Genomic DNA, 12,471 nt, shown 5'->3' on the forward strand with positions numbered 1-12,471 from the left:
AGACAGTACTCCAGCCTGCCCATACAAAAAGATCTTTAATGAGAACTTTAAATGAGAGGAAATTAAATTCCTGGGCCATGTCATCAGAAAGGGAGAAATAGAATGCTTTACATTACAAGGCCATATGCTTAGGAAATGCAGAAGAGGAAGGCAAAGAAGAAAATATATGGATACTGTGAAAGAACTAACAGATCTAAGTGTGCGAGATATCATTGACGCCGCGAGGGATCGTTTGATGTGGCCATGATCGCCCAAGCATGTAACGCGCAGGGCACATGAAGAAGATATAAGTTACTGCAGATATTACCAGAACTCTACTAAATCTTACAATTTAACAAAAAATAACTGGAATAGTATATGGAGAATGCTCTGACCTACTATCAGCTGTGTACATAGATCTACTGATGCTTCTGGACACATCTACAGTGATATTCCTGGAATCATCGGTTGTTGAGTCTTTCAACATCATACAACCCCCTCCAGGTGAACCAGCTGGGGCTGATCAGACCCCAGCTTGTGTCTAGATGGCTAGCTACTTATGACTCCATGTCTCCCCTCTTTTGAGCCACAGCCATCTTGAGGCCCCCTCTGCCGCATCGGTGGTACTGTGGATGGCTCTCCTCTTCCTCTCTCCCTCAATACCCAAATTGCTGAAGGCTCTAAGGAACAGGCTGCAAATCCCCTACAACCAACTTCCACTGGGAGACACTTCGCTCTCCATCCAGCCTGCTGACAGTTGCTGACCAGTCCTGTGTACTTGGAGGGCTTCCTTTCAAAGGCCTCTTCCAAGCTATCTTCCCATGGGACTGTCAGCTCCAGCTCATATTTGCTACTGAATTTGCCGGTAGTAAATAGTGATTGCACATCTTGTGTTTCCTTCTGTGAAGCTACATACAGTTTGAGAGCCAGCAATTTATCCATTCTACCTCATTCAATGATAGCCAATATGTAGAAATAAGCTTTAAAAAATTGATTACCAGCTTTACAAGATTATGGAAATTAGATAAAACTTCCCTAAATCAGAAGGAAGCTGGTACAGGAGACTGTCAGGACTCACACCACCAGGTTCAGGAACAATTACTACCTCTCAATCATCAGGCTCTTGAAACGAAGATGTTAACTACACTTTCCCCATCACTGAAATGTTCCCACAACCTATGGACTTATTTTCAAGGAATCTTCATGTCACGTTAAAAGTTATAGCTTATTTATTTATTATTTCTTTAATTTTGTATATGCTGCTTGTTGTCTTTTGCACACTGCTTGCACACAGTTGGAGCAGTCCTTCACTGATTCTATTATGATTACTGGATTTATTGAGTAGGCTCAAGAAAATGAACCTATCATATATGGTGAAATATGCACATGGATAATAAATTTACTTTGACCTTTGAATCTAGAATTGGAGCAGATAATCCCCCTTCAGGTTAGGCAAATAACAACGCAGCACTTTGTTTGTAGTTTTTGTTACAGATCAACAATCAGCATTGTCTTAATTATTTGATTTCTCACTCCAATACTCAAGAATAATTAAAACATACAATATTTAACATGTACAATAACAACTTTTAAAGGACAATTGGACACGATTTAAATAGGAAAGATTTGGGAGGAATATAGGCCAAATAGGACAAGCTTGGTTGACATGACTAGTTGGGTCAAGGGGTCTGTTTCCATTGTGTATGATTCTTGGCATAGATGATGCTTAGTTATCTCAAGTCTCTAGGAGATCCTTCTAAATACTGTATATACTGTCATATTGCTTTTGATTGATGAAGGTAGAGCTGTGGATATTGTTTATATGGATTTCACTACAGGGTTTGACAAGATTCTTCATAGGAGGCTCTTCCAAAAGATTTAAGATGCATAGGATCCAAGGTGAATTGGCTATTTAATTTCAGAACTGGCTTGCCTGTGGAAGACAGAGGGTAGTGCTCAAGGGACTTATTCTAGATAGAGATCAGTGATTAGTGGTGCTGCCCAGGGATCTATACTGGGACCTCTATTGTTATATATGTAAAAAATGACCTGGATGAAAATGTAGATGACTGGGTTAGCATGTTTGCAGATGATTCAAAGATTGGTGTTGTAAATAGCATAGAAGACTGACAAAGAATACAGCAAGATATTGATCAGGCCTGGGTGGAGAAATGGCAGATGAAGTTTAACCCAATGTTGAGTGTTGCACCTTGGTAGGTCAAATGTAAAGAGTCAGTACACTGTTTTGGGCAAGATCCTTAACAACATTGACAATCACAGGAATCGTAGGATCCACATTCATAGCTTCCTGAAAATGACTGCATAGGTTGATGGGGTGGTTAAGGTATATGTTAGTCAAGGCACTGTGAAAGGCAAGTACGAGTTCAAAAGGCAGCTTTATAAAGTCCTAGTTCAGTCACATCTGGAGTACTGCCTACAGCTTTGGTCACCCCATTATAGTAAGGATCTGAGGCTTTGGAGAGGGTATAGATGAGGGTTACCAGGATGTTGCCCGAGTAGAGGACATGTGCTACAATGCACTCGCTTCGGGGAGAAGACCGAGTAGCTCTGGCAATGTAACTTGGCTCGTTCTGGCAGGGTGACTTGCTCGCACTTGCTTCGGTGACATCCGATGATGATCTAGCCCAGCAAACTTGGGTTGTTTTCTCTGGAGTGGCAGAGGCAGAGGGAAGTTTTATGAGAGTATAGGCCATCTTTTTGCAAGGGTTGAAACACCTAAGATCAGAGGGCATGCATTTATTTAAGGTGTGGGAGGGCAATTTCAAAGCAGATGCAAGGAGCAAGCTTTATTTTATTATACAATAAGTGTGGTGAATGCCTGGAATGCACTACCTGGTGGTAGGGGAGTCAGAAACATTGGGACCTTTTAAGAGATGTTTGGCTAGGCATATGAATAGAGGAAAATAGAAGGATATAGACATTGCATGGGCAGAAGATATTAGTTTTGTTAGTAATTGATTACTAATTTAAATGATTTGGTACAACATTGTTGGCAAAAGGACCTGACCTGTCCTATGTTCCAAGACAGTTTTCCGCCCCCCCAAAAAAAAATCCTGATTGCAAAGGTGTTCTAAAATTTGTTTTAAAAATTCAATAGATCTGGGCTTGCAACTTTTCCTCAACCACAGCTACTGTAATTATATTAGCCTATATTTTTGATGCCTTTTGTCTGGGGTAAGTCCAATTACAAGTAGGAGTTAATCAAGAAATGGAATGTTTTCCAGCAGTTCCAGATAACTTTAAAATAATTCTCCAACTGATGACTAAATCTTCAAAACTCGAGGCAAGAACTCAGTAAATTAAAATTCCTTTTGTGGGCTGATGGGCAACTTCATTGTCCTTGCCAAATGAAAGCAAGGATGTGAAATACAATAAAACTGAGGGCCACTGAGAAATAGAATAATCAATTAAATTATAGAAATAGAAAATAAATAATAGGAGCAGTGAGGCATTACAGAGGATCATATGCAAAGTATCATAACTGGTTAAGTGAACATGCTGTTTATTCAAGCCTTTACTTAATTATTTATTGAGATACTGCATAGAGTATGCCTTTCTGGCCCTTCGAGCTGCACTGCCCAGCAATCCCCCAAAATGATACTCACCTAATCATGGGATAATTTACAATGACCAATTAACCTACCAACTAGCAGGTCTTTGGACTGTGGGAGGAAACTCACACAGTCACAGGCAGAATGTACAAACTCCTTAGTGAGCAGCAGGAATTGAACTCAGGTCGCTGGCATTGTAAAGCATTGTGCCAACCACTACACTACTGTGCTGCCCTATCCATGTTTTTATGCTGAGATAAGTCAGTAAGGAGACAATAAATGAAAAAAAACAGAAAAGGAAACCAAATTACCTTTATTTTAAGCAATGGACAAGGAACCAGAATCCATCCAGATACATTCCAAAGGAACTGATGGAGAACAGACCAAGATCTCGCAATTCTCTTCCAGGATCAAGACATTGACCATTCAAGATGATGGGGCTAAGTCACTTTGAATTGTTACAAACCATTGGCAAGGGAATTCCAGTATTTAGACCTGGAAACAATGAATCAACACTGATACATTTCCAAGTGAGAATAGTACACGATTTGGAGGTAACCAAAAGGTAATGGTTGTCCTTTTATATCCACTACTCCAGTCCTCTATGGTGATGGAGGTCCATGGGTGAACAACAGCTCTTTACAAATTGTATAGGCTCCAGCAAACGGCAGAAATGATTGACTTCCAAAAGCAAAAAAACCGTGTTAGATTACCACTAGACTGCTTTCTCTTAAATGTTACCTTGATATTCTCAGTCAAGCACTGCCTTGGTGTCAAGGGTCAGTCAATCACACCTTTGAACTGAACCACAATGTGGTCGGGAGTCATATGGACCTGGCAAAAAACCAAAATTGACAATGGAAAACAGGTCTTGGTGCCATTTGATACTAGTTAAACTTGATTTCCATTTTATTTTGTTTCCATTTTAGTAGATAAATGAGCATTGTTAACCTTTAAGGTTTTTTGTTAACATAGAAAATAGCCCAGGTATGCATGTTATGAAGCAGTTGTTGGTGTACTGGAACAGCTTGATTAACATTGTAACTAGTTCTGGAGCATAGACTTTGGCCCTACAGCTGGCATTCTATCTGGTCCCATTACCTTTGCTGTATCCATTGCTCACAGCCATTTCCTGTCAGCTCAGATTGAAACAAATTTGATTGGAATACAAACTTCTGCAATGTTGGAGATACAAAGAGAAATAAGAAATGGGTGACCTATATGGCACTTCTGACTGAAAATTATATGCATCACTTAGAGAATGCAAAATGATTGACTGTTTTTAAAAGCAGATCATTGGTGTTTTTGTAACTAGTGACCATTTCCATCAAGGATTGAACCACCATCCAGAATATCATTCAAAAATTCAGACCATAGACCCCCCCCTAGATTCATATATACACACTGTTACAACTCTGATCCTTAAAATCTGTTTGTGAATCTGAAGCTTGTTAGAATGTTTGGTTCATTTAAGATGCAGCTCATTATAAAGTCAGGGAACAGCAGCTCAAAACATTGATCCAAAGCACAAAATAGTGTGAGAGAGAATTACAATTGGAGTAAACAGTGGGGAGATCTACGGATGTTTCTAGTCAGGCAGAAAAAACTGGATTAAGAAAAAAAAAAGGCTTGCCACCATGTTCCCTTCTCCTTAAGTTTCTATTAACCATGTATCCACAGACACATGCCTGTTCTTCAGCTGATAACCAGATGGATTTGACAGAAAGAACTAACATAGCCCTATCCAGATTTCAAGAAAAGCCACAGTGAAGATAAGGAGCTGGATCGCAAACTCTCATCTTAAAGTCAATTCAGAAAGGTTGCTAGCTCCCGAGATGTTATTCCGGTGAGTGTATTTATCCACAGGGGCACAGACATGGACATTGTTGTAGAATAAACCACCGTACCTGCTGAGAACACATTTAAAACACTGAAAGAATGCAAAATAACTCAAGCAACATGGGGAATGATAGCAACTTTATTTCAGTTGACTGGTTAAGAAATGCTGTAAATTTACATACATTGCAGGATTACAAAATGGATATGGCAACATATTGTAAATAGACATGGGGACTCAAATCTGCAACAGTATACTGTACACATTTAATCAAGTGATTTTTGCAATTTATGAAATACTGCACTAAAGGGCTGAAGACAGGCAAATCAGAATTCACAGGCGTGAAAACAATGGTGTCTCCCTGCTAATGCAGTAGTACCCCACAACAATCATCTGTCCAAGTTGGGAAACCAAAAATACACCACATGATCATGTTGGCAAAGAATACCACCAAATATCTAATCTACAGGATGTCGGCAATGCTTTTTTGATAATAGGTCAAAGAGGCATCACCCTGTTAATTTGATGTCAGGCAGACCTCACATGGAAAATAGAAATATTACGGTAGGTAGTTGTTGGGAGATGGTAATTAAGGCACCAAGTAGCAGAATTAAATACAGGCATGAGGTGCAAGTCTGGAAATGCTTCCCTCTCCAAGGTAGACCATCTATTAATGAGTGCAAGGATAATTATGGATCCAAAACTTTATGCAGGTACAAAAACAGAACATTGGTGCATTGAGCAGATGAAGTTCACATATGCTATCAATCTAGTCATTTGGTCAGAGATATAATTCTTCCTCATAAGTCTCTACAATAGACAATATCCATGCCTTTGCAAAGACTTGTTGGCTCCATGTAAACCAGCTTATATCGGGCAAAAATACAAATACCAGTTTTGATTCATGATAATGATTTGCATCTTACTAGCACTTTCCTGCCTTTAGGGAGCGGGGGGTGGTGGAGTGGATGCTAGGATTTCTATTTCAATTGAGCTTTGGAATTATAGCAAAGTCCCTGCTCACCATGCATAATGCCAACAAGCTTTGGTTACTCACCAGACAAGAAACCTCTTTTTACAAGGCAATGACCTTAACCTAATGAAGACTAATTCTTTAATCCAACAGTCTCAGAACTGCCTCCCAAGGGTAATATCAAAATTTTGATATAGGTTTTACACCAAGTTTAGAATTCTGTTCCATCAATGATTAGATTCTTTAAGGTCAAATCCTTAGGATTTATTGGCTTTACAGTGGCATACAACTCAACAACCAAACCAGTTCACAACATTGAACCTCAACTAATTCTATATACTAAAAAAAAAATCATAAAAAGGCACTGATCATCAAGGCACTATCCATTCTATGCTCTTGTTCATCTACTTTGCACTTCATTACCAAGAACTTCACTGCTATTCCTCATCTGATTAAAAATATTGATATTCAAACTCCGCATTCCTCTTCCAATACTAACCAATTCAACTAACTAACCAATTTTCTTGGTACACTTTCCAATGCACCAATTTTAAAACAAAAAATATCAAAACAATATTTCCCCTGGGAACCATGCAAAATTCTTCAGCTAATATAGTTTGCATCACTTCAATGTTTGAATCAATTATCCAATTATTGACAATAATGGCTGCATCACAGGACTCTGTACCAGTAGCATTGTACTGGATTGTAATACAGAAACAACTTTAGTGTTTGCTATTAATGAGAAGTCATTGAACTAAATCAGATAATCCATATCCTTTCCATTCACATTTCATTCAAGAAGTGAAATTTTTGAAAAAGCACTGTTCAGTATACAATAAATGAACCTCACTGCTGCACTTTAATTTGTACACATTTTTGGACTAAGTCTGCATAAAGCAGCATACACAATTTTTAAGCAAGTTTCCAACTAAAGCATTAGAACACATTTGGATTGTTTTAAGAGCTTATGTCATCTTAAATATATAGGCAACAAATTAAATATATACAAGGATGAGAACAGAGAGGTTGACTGCTTTGCAAACAAGCATGCACAAAATCCTCAAGCTGACAAAGAATTTACAGGACAAAATTGATAAATGAATGTGAATTACACAATTAAACAGATTGTAATAGTTTTACCCTTAGTTGAACAGGACCCAGAGAATATACAGAACAGGTACATTGTATACTGGTGCATCATTGAATACAAGTTTCTTGAAATTAAGATAAACTGACATCTCAAGTGCTCTACGTACAAGTTTGGAAGAAAATAATAACATTACAATCTTCTAACACAAGTTTAAGTAGAGTCAGCATCTTCAACTAAGCCAAATGTTATTCAATTAAATACTAAATGGATTAATTTAGCACCTAATATCTCAAGTTTAGAATGCCAAGGTTCAAGCTACCAGTTACTGTGGAAGTAAACATTCATATATTTTAAAAACTCCCCTTAGTGGTACATCTCCAATTAGCCAGGTCCCCTCTGTGACTATACTAATTGTAGCAGTTTAGCAGAATGTAGCTCCAAACCCAAAACTTTAACCGGCATTTTTCATTTATACTTCCCCTTTTTAAAAGTGAGCCCTCTTTTCCACACCCAAGGTGGAACAAGGCTTCTAAAAATGGTCATAATATGGGCCATACACCTTCAATATGAAAGAAAAATCTACTTTTAGCTTTCAAAAAAAAAACTAATTTGCACCAGCAGAAAAAAAAATTAGAACTTTTCCTTTACTAACATCCCCATTGAAAGCAATAACAATTTGGTTACAAAAATATTATTTTAAAAACATGTTAAGAGTTTAAAATTACCATGCTCAGAGCAAGATTTTGACAACACCCTGTGGTGACACAGTGGCTTGCATGCAGACTTTTGAGGCAATTGTCCCAAACTCAAGTCTCTTTGCTAACCTGAAAATACAAAAAAAAAAATCAAATTACTTTTGGGAATAAAAATAAACCACTTTAAGCACAAGCCATTTGTAAAGTAGTAATGCTCAAAAGAACAATGCTCTGCACTTCTTTCCAAGTTTTCACTATTTCTATATTTGTCTGAGTCCTACTTGATAAAAATCATCTGAATGAGCTGAAGTTAATACAAAATTACCTGAATAAATGGTAACTACATGGACCTGAAACAATCTGGCATCCAGTAAGATGCAGCTCTCTTTGATAGTGAAGAACATTCTTCTTTTACATACTCGCAGGATTTTCAAACTGGTGTTTGCTTCAGGCTAAAATCAAAAATGGAATGAGCTGATCACAAACCAGAGGAAAGCTGCAGATGCTGGAAATCCAAGCACTGCACACACAAAAATGTTAGTAGAATTCAGCAGGCCAGGCAGCATCTATGGTAAAGAGTACAGTCGACATTCCAGGGTGAGTCCTGACGAAGGTTCTTGGCTCAAGATGTCAACTGTACTCTTTTCCTTAGGTGCTACCTGGCCTGCTGAATTCATCCAGCATTTTGTGTTTAATGGGACGAGCTGCTAAGGGTGACATGGCAACATGGCATTTGGTATAACACTATAATAGTGCCAATAACCCGGGTTCTATTCCCACCACTGTCTGTACATTCACATTGTTGCCACATAAGTTTCCCCCAGATGCTCTGGTTTCCTCTCAGATTCCAAAGATGTGTGGGTTAATAGGTTACACGGGTAGCCCAGGCAGCCCAGGCTCGTTGGGCCAGAAGGGCCCGTTACTGCCATGGATCTCTAAAGTAAAAATAAGCTTCACACTAAACTTTCCCTGCTTAGAGAGAACTTCTCGACTCTGCTGATAGGTAAAAGGTGACATGCCAAGTGAAGACATGTGCAGTTCATGACCCCTAGATACCCCCAGTTCCTTTTCATCCACTAACATGAACAAGCTGACTTCCTTGTTCCCGTCAGTAATGTGCTATTGACTAGGCAACTTTTTAAGTTAGTCAATTGAAAAAAAAAACCATAGCTGGGTCACCAAAGATGATATCCTGACTCTTGCACCTGAATCTTAAATTCATTGTTTTGTTTTAAGGCAGGGCTCACCTTAAAACCTCATCTGAAAGAGACCACTGCCAACCTTACAGCTCCCATCTAGCTGTGTGTTCCAGTTTGTGTAGCAGTACTTGAACATAGCATTTCTTATTTAAGTCTGTGTTAACAGAACTATTGATGAAAATACAAGCTTTCCCCTGACCTCCTCACAAATGTTGAACTGGACCTGTGTTTAAAGAAATCTGATGTAATAATGAAACTTAAGTAGTGCACAAGCAATCTTAGTGAATTCTTTCAAAATGTATTTTACTGACCCTTTGTCATATTGGGGTAGATTAGCATTTGACATCCGGTTATCATTGTTGTCTTTGACTGTGTGATTTCCATTCTGAGCAGATGGCAAAGATCCACGATTTGGAGACTGATCCCAGACAAAATTCCTACAAGATGCAAGCTTGGATTCCAGGGCCTGTTTTTAAAAAAATGCAATCAACAAACCACAGCTTAGAAACCCCCGAATTCCCAACTCTGTTGCAGGATTTCAGACTCTTATTGCTGACTTTGAGTGGTCACTCAATCACCATTTTTCACATATTGAATCCCTTTTAAAGTAGTCTCAAAGGGTTAATTTGTTCACACATTGAATTTTTTTTTTAAAAAACAAAACGGTTTTCTTAACCCCTGTATATTTTGGACGTAATTCACAATAATCTAGAAAAGTGGAAAAATCTCTTCCAAAAAAAAAAAAACTTGCTGTTCAAGCACCCAGGCAGATACATAATTTTTTTGGATCTTCTGAAAAAGCTGGATACCACAATCAAACCTTTAAATAAATAAATAAAAACTCACTCCCTTTTTCATACCTTAAAAAAACTTCAATACATTTTTCTAAATTATTTAGATCTAGGGAAAATATCTTCTGACAGAAGGACTGAAAATTTAGATAATTTGACCTTTATGTTTCTTAATAAACCCAAGGAGTCGGGTGGAAGCAATTTCCATAACTGGCACTCCTTAGAACTTGAATAGGTAATTGACTTTTGAAAAGCTAACCAATCAATGGTGCTATCTGAGCCACATGACCAAGGATTAGAAAAGTTGGATTTTAAACATCATTATGGAGTGGTAGAAGAGGTACAAGGTGATACAAAGTACACAAAGGTAATATTGCTAGCACCAGCACACCAAAATTGTAGTTTATTGTTCTCCCCCACCCCCCCATAGGGGTGAGGGGCAGGAGGGCAAGAGAGGAAGGGGTGCAATTTGGGTATTCCAAACCCAGTATTTTTAAACCCATCTTTAACTCCCTTCAAGGTGGTGGTGGTGAGTTATTGTTCTACTGGTGAAGATACAGATACTCACATAACCTTGTTCTACAAGGCTATTATCTTGTCCTGCTTAATAAGAAAGGTTGTAGGTCTGGGATATGCTGTTGCAGGTGCCTTACTTCAGAAAACTTTCTGGATCAATTTTAAAAGAGTCACCTATTGGGTGAAGACTTCCTCTTCTACTTCCGACAGCTCACTCCACATAACTAAGTCAATCCTTATGGTAACAAAACTACCTCCACTTGCGCTCCGAAGATTCCATGTTATTCTCCACCCCCCCCCACTGTACAAGGATACTTCCCAAATAGCCATTGAACTCACTTAGGATTGTGGTTTTGTTTTAAAATTCATGCAACTAATTGGTACTAGGGAATGAGCAAGCCAGATGGATCAAGTATCAGTGGGAGATAACCTGGACAAGAATGGACATTATTCCTCAACATTTCCTATTAGTAATCTAAATTTTTGATACAATTTAATTTAGTGAACTTAAGTTAGAACATGACCAACTTCATTAGACAATAGGGGACTAGCCAGAGTAAATTGGAACCATATTCCGACAGGGAAAATGTAAGAAGCATGGGAGATCAATGTGGCTGTGCTTCAGATGAGGCATATTTTCCACAAAGAACTGTCAGGTCCTTTTGAATGGTACAAGGAAGAGAAAAAAAAACATGAAAATGTTGGTATACATTTCAAGAGCCAAGTGAAATGCAAAATACTGAGGGGTAAACCCAATTAAAGAATGATAGCACGACAAATGAACCGAAACAAAACCTTGGACAAGTGTGGAAACTGAAAATAGCTAGTAAAAGGCAGTAAAGGGCCTATTAGGAGCAGAGCAAGACTAAAGTTAAGTACTTTGTGTCATAGTTACTGAAGAAAGTTACGCTCATTGGTGGTAGAAACTGCAGGTGGGTTGGGTGCACTAAACAGGCTGGCTATGCTTAGTGGAGGTCATCTGGTCAAGATTGCTTGCTTCCTGGTTTGTTAACTCGGGGTGGAGAAAACCCAAAGTGATTTTCTCCCCCCCCCACCTCCCATCATCTCCAATTAGGGAAAATGATGAAAGTGAAATGAGCACTTAGTAGTTTAATTTAATTGGAGCTTGTACTTAATTGCAAAACACAATTTAGGAGAATCAAGAAACTGTTTGGCAACAGGCTCTTGTCCCAGTTAAGCGGTATAGTGTCCCAAATAAAAGGAAATCCCAGCTATTTTCTTGGTTAGTTTGTTAAGAGTTGTTGGAAATAAGCAGTTGCCCCAATTAACCAATGGTGCAACCAAACAAAATCCTGTAATATTATATATATATATATATATATATATATATATATATATATATAAAATTCAATTAGTGCAAAGAGAGAGAAGTAGTGAGGTAGTATTCAAGGGGTCATAATCCTTTCAGAAATCTGATAGCAGAGGGCAAGAAACTGTTCCCAAAACACTGAGCAGATATCTTTAGGCTCCTGCACCTCCTCCTTGATGGTAGGTAAGAGTAGGGCATATCCTGGGTGATGGGGGGTCCTTAATGATAGATGTAGCTTTGCTTTTTTTTTGAAGCAATGCCTTTTGAAGATGTCCTCTATGCTGGGAGGCTGGTATCCATGATGGAACTGGCTGAGTTTGCTACTTCCTGCAGCTTTTTCTAATCCTGGTCATTGGCCCCTCCATACCAGATGGTCATGCAACCAGTAAGAATACTCTCCAGAGTACACTTGTAGAAATTTGCTTGTCTTTGGTGACATTCCAAGTCTCCTAATGGAATAGTCATTGTGGTGCCTTTTTAGAAATT

General features: G+C 38.5%; 1 protein-coding gene across 3 annotated transcripts in view; it reads right to left on the minus strand.

The window, feature by feature from the left end:
* Positions 1 to 3,905: 3,905 nt before the first annotated feature.
* Positions 3,906 to 12,471, minus strand: part of nde1 (nudE neurodevelopment protein 1) — a 36,896-nt gene continuing 28,330 nt past the window's right edge. For 2 of the 3 annotated variants that reach the window (XM_072268834.1, XM_072268836.1), the window contains exons 8-9: positions 9,660 to 9,814; positions 5,512 to 8,278 (exon numbers count right to left, since the gene is read on the minus strand). In XM_072268834.1, coding sequence (XP_072124935.1) covers positions 8,185 to 8,278; positions 9,660 to 9,814 — 249 coding nt within the window. In that variant the 3' untranslated portion in view covers positions 5,512 to 8,184. Of the gene's footprint in view, positions 4,386 to 5,511; positions 8,279 to 9,659; positions 9,815 to 12,471 lie in introns of those variants that run through there. The other variant, XM_072268835.1, reaches the window with a different exon arrangement.

The sequence above is a fragment of the Mobula birostris genome, chromosome 9 (genome assembly GCF_030028105.1).
Source record: "Mobula birostris isolate sMobBir1 chromosome 9, sMobBir1.hap1, whole genome shotgun sequence".
Lineage (NCBI taxonomy): Eukaryota > Metazoa > Chordata > Chondrichthyes > Myliobatiformes > Myliobatidae > Mobula > Mobula birostris.